This window comes from Diceros bicornis, chromosome 4 (assembly GCF_020826845.1).
Source record: "Diceros bicornis minor isolate mBicDic1 chromosome 4, mDicBic1.mat.cur, whole genome shotgun sequence".
Lineage (NCBI taxonomy): Eukaryota > Metazoa > Chordata > Mammalia > Perissodactyla > Rhinocerotidae > Diceros > Diceros bicornis.
Window position 1 is genome coordinate 28,323,248 of NC_080743.1, and position 13,375 is coordinate 28,336,622.

The 13,375-nt window shown below is 37.0% G+C and overlaps 1 protein-coding gene across 1 annotated transcript in view; it reads left to right on the forward strand.

Annotated features, from left to right (window-relative positions):
* BRDT (bromodomain testis associated) overlaps positions 1 to 13,375 on the forward strand; it is a 41,259-nt gene that overhangs the window by 19,049 nt on the left and 8,835 nt on the right. Inside the window, exons 12-13 of the mRNA XM_058538505.1 lie at positions 3,753 to 3,814; positions 7,078 to 7,249. Coding sequence (XP_058394488.1) covers positions 3,753 to 3,814; positions 7,078 to 7,249 — 234 coding nt within the window. The remainder of the gene's footprint in view (positions 1 to 3,752; positions 3,815 to 7,077; positions 7,250 to 13,375) is intronic.

Below are 13,375 nucleotides of genomic sequence, written 5' to 3' on the forward strand. Positions count from 1 at the left end.
GAGAAAAAATCAAATGGAGCAACTCATCAGTAGTAGTGCTTTTGATTGAAACCTTACAGAAAATAATTTTTCAGGAACTGTCTAAAGGTAAGCTCAGATACTTGATTAGTGTGGAATTGAATGTTTTTCAGGCATGTTTATAATTCCACTTGTTAAGCAGTTACACACAAAGAAACTCAGTGGTTATGGCCTTAATTCTTTACCCGCTTAAGACAGAGTGAATTTGTCACTTTATCCTTTGGACTTTTTGCTTTTATTGGCTTTAAAGGTAACGTTTAGAGAATGAAATTTATGAAGTTAACAATTGTTTCTTTTTTTTTTTTTTTAAACTTTCTTAGTTATGGGTGACTTCAAAAGTACGAATAAAATAATTTCTCTTTGTAGTATTACAACCTAGGTCTTCTGAGGAAGTGAGAAGTATGTGTTTTTTGTTTTTCATGCAAAGGAAAAAGGACAAACTAAGTTCAAGCCTAGATTTTGTTTTACCTTTTTAGGGGGAAGATGATTTAGTAAATGTAGGAAGTACGAAATGACAGTTTTGGAGTAACCTCTGCCATTCAAGCTAGAAAGTTAAAGAGAAATGATTAGAGTTTATCATTTAAATTTTCTAAAATTTTATTAGTTTCTCATCAATGGAAGTGTTTTCAATGCACCAGAAGGATAAATTCAAGGACACAGGCTTGATTAAAGACTTAAATATATTGAGGTCATGCTTGAGCCTTAAGCCTTAGAAATAGTAATAAGTTTTGCCTTATGCATTTTAAAATTTTCTGTGCAAACTGGGTCTTCCTGAATAAACAGGCTATCTAGAATAGTGTTTCTCAACCTTCGCAGTACATCGGAGTCACCTGTAAAGCTTTTAAAATAAGTGTCCAAATCTGAATTGAATGGAGAGTGGGCCAAGTGTATGTAGTGTTAAAAAGTATCCCAGGTGATTCTAATGTGCTGCCATGTTTGAGAACCATCAGTCTAGGTTTTTTGTTTTGTTTGTTTCCACTTTCTAACTCTAGTTGAAATGACCCTGGTAAAAGGAACATGCAGTTTATAATTGGTTTGTTCATCTGTATTAAAATAAGTACCAGGGGCCAGCCTCCACGGCCGAGTGGTTCAAGTTCCACACGCTCCACTTTGGTGGCCCAGGTTCACAGGTTCAGAACCCCAGCATGCACCTACGCCAGTCCTCAGCCATGCTGTGGCGGCAACCCACATACAAAATAGAGGAAGATTGGCACAGATGTTAGCTCAGGGAAAATCTTCCTCAGCAATAATAATAATAATAATAAGTACCAAACACCTCATGAAAATTGTCAAAACATTCTTTAAAGGGAGCAAATTTTTTTAATTCAAAAACAAATTGCTTGATTTTTATCAATAAAATATGGCTTCAATGATAAGGCTAGGTAAATCATTTAACATCTTTGGACATGCTTTCTTTTATAAAATAAGGTAGTAGAACCAGGTAGTGACTTACGATCACTTTTCTATACCCTGTCCTATATAATGGAAGTGTGATTGTTTTTTCTAATTTAAAAATCTTCACTAATTTTTTCTACTATATATGGCATTACATTCTGGGTTTGCATTATGGTATATTCCTATTCAGCTATCAAGTTTTTTAGTCCATATTGGCTTGCCGATAATATTTGGTATCTCTGGAGCACTTATTCTCAGTGCTTTGATAGGTGATGGGTATTAAACAAACTCTTTAATCAAATATCTCATTCCAGGTCTCTTTTTTTTTATTCTGTGATTAATTTTTTTGGCCTTATTTTAAAATGAAAACTTTCCAATCAGAGTTTTATATTGAGGTTTTTGGGTAGATGTGAAAATAGAACACGTTATATAACATTCATAATATGCATTTGTTTAGTAGTTATCACCCAATTTGATCCTCATAAGGTAGGTATGCTGTTACCACAGTTCCCTGGAGAAATTAGTTGACAGTATATATGTGGTCACTATAGTACTCAGTTTTGTTAATGTTTGCAGGACCTAGTAGGGCTTCTTCATTAATTGAAATGTGATCTTAAGCTTGATAGTGAAAATGTGTATGTTTGCTTTTTAATTCCAAAGGCCAGGAACTCATAAATACACAGAAATAATGCAGTTTTCCTTTACTGTGTTCCTAGAAAGTCAACTATGTAAGAGTAGAATGAGAAGCAAAATGCTAAGTTATACGCTATCCATCTATCTATGGTCTGTAAGACTTTTATGAGACATACTATATTAGGTGGCTTTGATTTTTTTTTTTTTAATTAAAACTCTTCTGCTAATGTCTTCAGATTTTGAGGTGCTAATTTTTATAATAATTCTGAGTTTTAGTTTTATATGTCATAAAATCTTTTAGCAGAACACTAACATGGTATGTCATATTTTTATTATACTTAAGAGCTTATGTCATACAATAATGTAGTTTAGGTGTATATTTGAATAATTAAGATAGATGTATAGATGTGCATGTATTGTATGATCATATTAATGAAGTTTTTTTTTTTTTGTTCAAAGCCGAACACATAATTTCTCCCCTAAATGTGAAAGATACCTGGATCTGTACCCTCAAACTTTGCAGTCTGTCTTCTTTTCTTCCCCTTCCACCTAACCTCCAACACTTAAATAATACTTAGTGGAGTAACATTAAAATGGTTCATGTCATTTTTAAATACTTGAATTCTTTAAAGCACATCGAGTGGCATTTAGCAATTTTAACAATGTTCAGCATCAAACATTTTAGGAGAGGAAAGAGCAGTAACACATCCAGTGGAAACTGATGGCATTTCAAGAGGCAGAAGGTAATTATTAAAATTAGAATATTTTAAGTTTGAATAAGATTTGGTGTTGACCCGTCTTGGTGCCGTGGAGCCTGAAGCAAATAATGCTCAGCTGGCTCATGAAAGCTGGCCTGGAGAGATGGGTCAAGGCATTAAGTACTGATTTGGTGCTTTACCATACTGACCTGGCCTTGTGATTGGGGAGGATAGCACCAGAATCAATTGTAGGATGAAGAAAGAGGAACCTGTGAACACCCTGTCAGAGATCTCTTTCTAGATCTCCTCTATTGCCCGTGTCAGCTGTAAAGGTATTTCAAAAGGTAAAAGAGGTCCTATAAAACCCATTCGTTGCTATGCAGTTGAGGCTGCCAGATAGCTTGGAAATAAATAAGTAGAATATTAATTAGATGGGATCTTTATTATAATGCTTAGCAAGCAGAGCAGACGTTACCATGAAATCAGAGAGCTTCACTTTTAATAAAAGACTGTATCCTCTCAGATAAATGACATAACCTTCTCTTATAGTAAGTTCTTAATTATTTTAATTAAGCCTCTTATGGCTATATTTATGGCTACTTGGTAAAAGACGATTTTAGTATAATTGATACTGCTTGTTTAAATCCTTATCTCTGTTGTTGTAACTTGTTCCTTTTTAAACTATCACTTACTCAAGCTCTTTACCGTGAAGTAACACACTGTTCTTTTTTGCCTAAATTGTCCAAATTGAAATTTATGAGTGGATATTTATTCCATTATATGGAAAAGAAAATATCCCTTTTAAAAGCAAGTATCCCTTTCGAAATTTTGACTGATTCAAAAAGGGCAAAAACCTGGTAACTATAAGAATTTCTTAATTTAAGAGGTTGGTATTAAAGCCATTTTCTTGAAGTTACCATTTTATTTCTAATATGAAAAAATTTGTAACTTAGATGGTAATTTTTTAAGCTGGCAAGTGTTGAAATATTTATTTATATACATTTGCAGAAACATTTCCTAAATTTACTGGAGTAAAACAGAATGATTCTCCTTCTAAAGAGAAAGTAAAGGTAAGTTAATTCTTTGTTTTTATCTTAGAATTTAAAAACTATATATCTTAGGCCCCGTGGCTTAGTGGTTAAGTGCGCGCGCTCCACTACTGGCGGCCCGGGTTCAGATCCCGGGCATGCATCGACGCACCGCTTCTCCAGCCATGCTGAGGTCGCGTCCCACGTACAGCAACTAGAAGGACATGCAGCTATGACATACAACTATCTACTGGGGCTTTGGGGGGAAAATAAATAAATAAATAAATAAATAAATAAAATTATTAAAGAAAAAAAACTATATATCTTATAACTCACTGGTATAGTAGTAGCTTTCTTTAAAAATTGTTTTTGATTTTATTTACATGAAGAGTTGTCATTCTTTTCAGTTTTTCAACTAAATGTTCAAAGATTTCTTCCTAAAAAAGATTGAATAGAGAAACTATTTGGCTACTTTTTTTTTTTTTTTTAAAGATTTTATTTATTTATTTTTTCCCCCCAAAGCCCCAGTAGATAGTTGTATGTCATAGCTGCACATCCTTCCAGTTGCTGTATGTGGGACGCGGCCCCAGCATAGCCGGAGAAGCGGTGCGTGCCCGGGATCCGAACCCGGGCTGCTAGCAGCGGAGCGCGTGCACTTAACCGCTAAGCCACGGGGCCAGCCCTGGCTACGTTTTTCTAATAAGATATAATTGTTACATAATTTAAACAGGTAGAAAAAATTATAGAAGTTTTGGCTTAGCCTTGAGAGTCTAAATACAGAGGGACGGCCGTGGTGCTCCCATGTGCACACAGTAGGGTGTGCACAGTAAGGTAGAATTTCTTTAAAAAGATAGTAGCCAGGGCTGGCCCCGTGTCCTAGTGGTTAAGTGCGCACGCTCCACTATTGGCAGCCCGGGTTCGGATCCCGGGCGTGCACCGATGCACTGCTTCTCCAGCCGTGCTGAGGCCGCGTCCCACATACAGCAACTAGAAGGATGTGCAGCTATGACGTACAACTATCTCCTGGGGCTTTGGGGGAAAAAAAGGGAGGAGGATTGGCAATAGATGTTAGCTCAGAGCCAGTCTTCTTAAGCAAAAAGAGGAGGATTAGCATGGATGTTAGCTCAGGGCTGATCTTCCTCACACACACAAAAAAAAGATAGTAGGGGAATAGTAGTTAGGATTTCTAAAGGTAAAGCTTATAATTACCAGCTATTAATTTTAGCACATCTATGTTTGATTAGTAGTTGACATGCTTTGAAAAGGATAGAAATAATTTTATCTTTCACTAATTCAGCTTGTCATTCTCATATAAAACTTTTAATCCTTTGTACCCATCTCAAATATAGAATTACAGGTATATACCTTTATTAAAGTACAAATTTATTTAACAACATCTAACTACGTTAGGGGAATACAATATAAATAACACTATCTTGAAGGAGCTCTAAGTTGTGAGAAGAGATACAGTCACATGGCTAAGAGAGTGTATGAATAGTGCTATAATAATCTGTATTCATAATTTATTGAGAAAAGGAAGAAGGAATATATATACTGCCTGAAGGAGGGAATGCTTAAAATGGGTTTCAAATTACAGGGAAAGGGAAGAAATGGTTAGTGTATTAAATACTGATTAGGGACTTTTTTAAAAAACAGAAGCAGCATGAAGAGAGGCAAAAAAAAAGCACAGGCGTTGTGTAAATATGGTAGCAGAGGGTATTTGTAAGGGGTAAGTTGGCTTGGGAGATGTAATAGGGAGGGCTTTGAACACCTACGTGAAGTGTTAATATTTAATTTGTTCAGCAGGAGTGAGCTCTCAAAGGCTTTTGAGTAGAAAGAAGATACAGATGGTCTGTCTTGCCATAGGTATTAGTGGAATCAGAAAATTTTGACAAGTTATGAACAAATTTTGGAAGCATTCTCAATACATAGCATGTAGAATGCTACCTTTATGATCGGCTTGAGGCCAAAATTTTTTCAGTGTTGCTGAGAAGCAAAATGCCCATTTATGGTAACAGAGGGAATATATTTATAGGATCATGAATAAATGCTTATATTTTTTTCAGAAAGTGATTTTTTTTTTTTGCTGATTTAAGCCACAGCATTTGACTTTTAGCTTTGGGCTTGGGTCTATATTATTGTTGGGATAAACATTCCTGTGGCACTAGTTTTAATCAAGCTAGCATAGGTATTCATACACTTGCTTTATCTACTCACTCATTCTAACCCCTTTATTAGACGGAGGAGAAAGACTGTTTTATTCATCTCTATACTATCTCAACTCAAAGCTTGGTAGACAAGGTACCTGGGCTTTAGTAGTGTAACTTAGCTTGCCAGTCAATAGATGTGAGATTTTAGGTAAGTTGCTTTTATTTCATCTAAGTCATATTGTAAAATGTAAATGCAGATAATAATTATGTCTAACTCTTAGGATTATTGTGAGACTCAAAGAACTGTATAAAGGGCTTAGCCTTGTTCCTTGCACATAGTAAATATTAAATAAATGTTAGCAGGGCTGGCCCGGTGGCATAGTGGTTAAGTTTGCACACTCAGCTTCAGCGGCCTGGGGTTCACAGGTTCGAATCCCAGGCTGGACATACACACCACTCATCAAGCCATGCTGTGGCAGCGTCCCACATACAAAATAGAGGAAGATGGGCACAGATGTTAGCTCAGGGCTAATCTTCCTCAGCAAAAAAAGAGGAAGATTGGCAATGGACGTTAGCTCAGGGCAAATCTTCCTCACCATAAATAAATAAATAAATAAATGTTAGCTATTACAGTACAGCTTTTACTTAATAAACAGTTAACTGAGTACTGAATTAGAACTTGTTGATAGTCTTATGGGTTGACCACCATGTGATTTTTTTTTTTTACCCTCCTCCCCCTTATGTCTATAATTCAGAAAGGAAAAAGGAGGAAAGAAAGTGTATTACTCGCTAGATTTGGTACAAAAGCTCACTTTTTATTTTCAGTAAATCACAAGAAAGCATTTGAAAATAAGCAGCATTGTTTAATGACATACATGTAAGTCTATGTTGTACTGGTAACTAAGATCATAGGCTTTGACTAACTCTACTTATAAGCTATATGATGGCCAAGTTATTTAATCTTTCTAAACCTTACTTTTCTCATCTGTAAGATAGGGATAATATACCTTATAAGTTTGTGTGAGTTAGATAATATCATATTCAAAAGAGATAGTATTAAATTATATTCTTTCCTCTTGTGTTTCTATTTTCTTGTTATATTTCTTGTGTGGTTAAAACTCTGAAAGATAATTTTGTTTAACTTTATCTTAACAGGTACAGTCTTCTGTGCAAGATATAGCCTCTACAAAAACTACCCTTGTTCATCAGACTACACATGCATGTGGAACACCACCAAATCACCACCAGTCAGCATTTAATCATCAAGAATTAGAACATTTACAGAGTGTGAAAAACACTTCGTCTTTACAAATTCTGCATCCTTCAGGTAAGAAATTAACAGGTAAATAACTGTGACTGAGAAACTGACTTCTAAATCTATATATGAAGATGCTAAAGTCATCTTAAATGTTATGTATCTGGGATACTGAAAATCATAACTAGTAAATTCCAGGTTAGAAAGAATCACTGAAGCACATTGTTAGAAATTATCTGCTTTATACCCTAAGGTACTTGTTGCATTTGAATGAAAGAAAATTATATGTACAGTTCACACGCAATATACTTTCATATAGATTGCATATATTGGCATGTGGGCCATATTTAGAAACCTGTAACTGCCAGAGCCCATACTATCAAGTTCTGAGCAGACTCGAGAAGTGTTGCTCTAATTTCCGTGACGGCTGTGTGGGTTGGGAAGGTAGGATAGAGTAAGGAAAAGATACTTAGAGATACTGATAGAGAAATGAAGTTGTATACATCAGAAATAGTTTCCAGTTAAGTAAACTTGGGCTAGAAATACTTGCCTAGTTGTGGTTCCTATTTACCAAAAACATCTTCCAAAACTGGCTAAATTTCTGTATCATCAGATTCATTTGACTTCATAAATATCTCATCTGTTAGTCTCATCAGAAATGAAGGTATTGGACCGGCCCCGTGGCTTAGCGGTTAAGTGCACGCGCTCCACTGCTGGCGGCCCAGGTTCGGATCCCGGGCACGCACCGACGCACCGCTTGTCCGGCCATGCTGGTGCCGCGTCCCACATGCAGCAGCTGGAAGGATGTGCAGCTATGACATGCAACTATCTACTGGGGCTTTGGGGGAAAAAATAAATAAATAATAATAATAAAAAATTATTAGAAATGAAGGTATTGCCTGTCTCAGCCTGGCTCTTGAGGATATATGGCACAAAGGATACTTCTTTGTTACTGATGAGCCCAGCCCTAGGGAGTGCCTGAACCTCGAGACACTAACGTATTCAGGCCTAGACCAGAGGCAGGAGTGAATATTCCTTGTCCATGTCTCCTTCCCTCTAGGCTGCTCCCTGGTTTCCACTTGGCCTTCCAAGGTCAGGGGTTTCTCCAAAGCAGAGGAAACTTCTAGGCTGTTGTACTGTAGGAAACATTAGGAGAAACAAAGCAGTTTTGATCCTCCTTTATTGTTTCCAGTAAAAGCTCCCTACTGTTCTGTGTTTGAGTATTCCATTTTGTATTTAAATCGAGTTATAGCCCTTCATTGTGGAGAAGGGAGTGGAGATCAAGAGAGAAAATATCTAAAGCAACACTAGAGTGCATCCAAGGAAGAAGAATAAACAAGATCCAAAGTATGACATATTTATATTCATCCTTTTCTGGAAAAAGATTTTCAAGAGACTCAGGAGAATAGCTGAAGATGTAGTGGTTCTAGGTCATGAATTACCTTGCATATCAGTGCTACGTTTGGGTCTTTTATTTTGTACACAACAAGTATCTTCAAACAAGACCATAACAAAATCAGATTTTATATTAGGAAGAGATCGCTGCTTACTATATAGAGGATCGATTAAGGTGAAGATGCTCTGATGTAGTGGGACCAAGTAAGGAAGCTGAGTGCTATAGTCTAGGAAAGAAATTATGAGGAGCAAAACTAAGGTAGTAAGCATAGAAAGGAAGTGGATAAATTAGAAGGATATTTTTGTGGCATAATTGATAGGTTCTGTTAGAATGAATGTCTTACCAGGACATTATCCAATAGTTGGATTGAAAATAAGAGGCAGTGGTCATTTTGGACATGTTTGAGGTGCTGCAGAATATCCAATTGGAAATATACAACTAGAAATAGGTTTCTGGAACTAACACGGTATAACAGGAGCTATAATTTAGGAATTACCGTTATTTAGAAACTACTTGAAGCTGGGAGAATGAATGAAAACACCCAGGAAAATGCGCAGAGCAGGAAGAGAAAGGTCAAGGACAAAATGCTGGGAAACAAAACTTCCTCAGTAAGAGTAGACAAAATTAATAGGGTAAAAGAAGAGGTAATCAAAAGTAAGAGAAAAAGGAAAAATGGTATAATAGAAATCCAGGAAGATAGGTTTTTAGAAGGAAATCATCATCAAGAGTATCACATACTACAAAGCATTAAATAAAGTAGGCTGAAGAATGAGGAGAGAGGATTAAAATTGGCAATGTGAGATTTTTTGCTTTTGCAAAAGCTTTTTTAGTGGCCATTGTGATTGGGGCAGAAACCAGATTGTTATAAATTGAGAAGTAATGGGATATGAATGCAAACCAGTTTGTTGGTGAAGAGAATGGAAAGATAGCTGTGGCTTTAACTGGAAGATAGATTTTTTTTTTTGGCTAAGACCTGGGAGAAATTGTTTTGTTTGTTTTTGAGGGTTTTTTTTTCTTTTTTGCTGAGGAAGATTAGCCCTGAGCTAACGGCTGTGCCAGTCTTCCTCTGTTTTGTGTGTGGGTCACCCCCACAACATGGCTGATGAATGGTGTACATCCGCGCCTGGGATCCAAACCTGCAAACTCGGGCCGCCAAAGCAGAGCACGCCGAACTTAACCACTGTGCCGTGGGGCCGGCCCCTGTTTTTGAGTTTTTGAATCAGAGAATTTGAACGTTGTTTGAAGATCGATCAGAAAGAACCAGAGCAGGGAAAAGTTGCTGTTTTCATTATACTAAGTTCATAGAAGAATGGTAGGAATAGCCTTGAAGAAGAATAAAGACTGAAAAACAATTGAAAGAATGTAGTCAAGATGGTCTTTTGTTCCTATTTTAAGAAAACATCCTATCGGTGAAAAGTCAGCCTTTAAATACCTAAGTCTTCAGTTGGGATCAGTTTAGTGTATGACTTCAATTCTGGTTATATGTGATGGCGAGTAACATAATATGGTGTAAAGGGAAAGTCTGGATGATGCTGGAGTGGCTATTCCACTGTATTTACCAAAATTTTCAGAACCAAAGTGGTTTGCATTTGCCAACTGTAGGTGGCACTATGCCCAAGGGAAACTGCAAATGTATATGAGCTATAAAGTGTATATAGAATTTTACTTTTCTGGAGTTTAATCTCGATGGAAATAAATTTTTGGTTAAACCTTTAAACAATGAAAGTAAAAAATCTTTTTACTGATATTTTCTTATTGAAAATAAATAGTTTGATAACCTGTTCATAAGTACATAAAAGATTTAAGAAATTGAATTTTTTTTTTTTTTTTTTTTGGTGAGGAAGATCAGCCCTGAGCTAACATCCATGCCAATCCTCCTGTTTTGGCTGAGGAAGACTGACCCTGGGCTAGCATCTGTGCCCATCTTCCTCCTCTTTATATGGGACGCCGCCACAGCATGGCTTGATGAGTGGTGCATCAGTGTGCGCCCAGGATCCAAACCCTGGCTGCCAGCAGTGGAGCACACGCACTTAACCGCTACGCCATGGGGCCGGCCCAAGAAATTGAATTTTTAAGTGTTACCAGTTTTCTTCAGAACCCCTGCCATCATCTCCACATGAACTGGAAGATGTCTAATTTTTTTCCTTGAAATAAGTTGAAGTTTTTAGTCACAAAAGATTATTAATCTTACCCTTTCCCCAGCTCTTAAAAATCTTCACTCAATTGTATTAAGAATTTTTTAAAACAAATCTTTATGCTGTCATATCAATCTGAATTAACATGTTAAATGAAAAGGTAAATCAGAGCTTGCCGTCTAGTAGGAAAAATAAACAATGGGTATATAAAGTACAAATAATGTGCCCTAAAGGAAGCAAAAATGAAATTTAAGGCGGTGAGGAAGGCAGAATTACCTGATCTCTTTGGCAGGTGTGTGTGTTACAGAATAAGTATCATTTGAGCTGGATATTGGAGGAAAAATAAGACTTATTTATGTATATCTAGGATTGAAAGACATTCTAGATGGAGGAAACAACATGAATGAAGGTATTTAGGCAACCAGTAATTCAATGTGATTAAAACTTAGGTTGGATAAACAGGAATACCAGGAAGTAAATTTGGAAAGGTAGATGAGGTTCATATCCTAAAGAACCTTGATATCTGGAGACTTTGGACGTAGTAAGGGTATAGTCAGTGGAGAGCCAATGAAGGTTTTTTAGCAAAGCGTGTGCTTCAAGGTAATTAATCTGCCAATATTATTTAGGTCAGTTGGAGGAATGGGGCATAGACATCAGAGAAGGAGATGACCAGTTGGACTGTTGCAGTAGTAGAAAAAAAATGAAGTAAAGTGATGGAAAGAAAGAAGGGGAGAAGGTTGAAAGACATGACAAGGGTAGAATAAGGAGGTCTGCAAAAGATGAATATATGCTAGGTTTTAATAACAAAGGAATATAACATTGGCTCAGAGAATACTGGCTGGATACTGGTCCAGGTTGGCAGACCTAGAATATAGATAAAGAACAGATGTCTGAGGAAAGATGAGTTTTGTAGTGTTTTGAGGTGCCAGAGGGTCATCCACATAAAAATGCTTTACAGAGAATTGGGCCCTTGACACACTTCTAGGCTTCTGTGACACTATTCTTTTGACCATCCCATCTCTTTGAACATTTTTTACGGATATCTCTTTATTTGCCTACCTTTAAATGTTTATAATACTCTGAATTACATGCTTAATCCTCTTATCTTCTTACTTCAGGGCTTCCTAGCCATATTCCAAAGCACAGGTTTACTAAGCTAGTAATCCCCTCAGCTCTCATAGCAGTAGGCTTGGAACAGCCATCCCATTTATCCAGGTGTGCCACACACTGATCATTCTCTGCTTATAGAAGGCAATGATCTATATGTTCCTCCTGGGTGATCTCCTTGGTGTCTATGACTTCTAGTCTCATTTTTACAACTCAAGCATCCAGGCCCCCGGCGTGTTTATACAACTCTACTGAACATCTTAAACATCACATAGGCATGTCAAACACAGCATGTCAAAACTGAATTTCCCTTTTTTAAACCCCACATTTTAATCTTCCCTCTTTAATTCTTGATGATGACACTGTCATCACTTACCAACTTAGAGTCTGCAAACTGAGAGTCATTTAGAATTTACTTCTCTTGGCATATATACTCTTTCTACTTCTTAAATAATATCTGGCCCTAAGCAGAGAAGAGAGACAGTTCTGTACTTAATAGCTTTTCTCCCTATTTTTCCATTCCTTGTTGAACTGAGAAAACATAGGTGCATTGGTCCATGTAGTGACATAGAAATTGAAGCTTTGTTTTTTCATTCATGCATCCTTTGACAGTGTTTTGTCTCACCCTTTTATGCTCACTCCTATCCCTTCATGTTCCTCTCTTCTTCAAGCCTCAACTTCAACTAGTGTGATTCAGCCAGAGAATCAGTCAAGGGATTTATGGGTGGTCAAGCCTAATATAAGTTCCTACAATATGTAAGTGGAGAGGATTTTGTGAGTTACAGTCAGTTAACAAAGATAGAAGCTCAGTTTTTATTTGTCCCTCTGTCCTTTTGCCACTAGTTGGGACCAAGAACCAGAGAGAATTGAAACAGAAATGACCCAGATAGGTTTCATGCATCAGGATCTCTTGGTCGCAAATGACAGAAAACTCAGCTCAAGCTGGCTTAAGCAATAAGGAATTTTGTTAGCATATATAACCAGTAGTCCAAAGGTCAGTCGTTTAGGCATGGTTTGACCAAGGCTCAAGCTCTATTTCTGTAATTATCTTCACCCCTAATAAATGAAATATTTGTATGAAAGCTTAACAGTTAACAGGATAGCATAGTTTGTTCTCTTCACTTCAGGGTCAGACCAACCTTTTGCATTTCTTACTCCTATCCCCTCACTATTATAGGTGTCTGGTGTCTTAGTTCTTTCAGTCTTTGTGTTTGTTCTCAATTTGGCCACCAGGAAGCATCATTCCCTGCAAGCCCTACGTGGGCTTAGGCCTGCTTTTTCCTAAATGACTTACTGGTGTGGGGGTAGGATTACTATGATTGGTTTGGCCTAATGAAGACTCACCTCTGGAGCTGAGGTCAGTCTACACACTGGACGACTGCTATACCACAGGGACAGGTAAAATAGATTTTGGTGGGTAAACCACATGTCACCTATACTTTATGCTGACAGAAAGAGAAAAAAGGGAGGAAGGCAGGAAGGAAAATTTCAAGTGAAAAATATAACAGTTCCCCAACTAAGAATACTCCAAAGTTAAGAAGCATCAAAATACTAGTCATT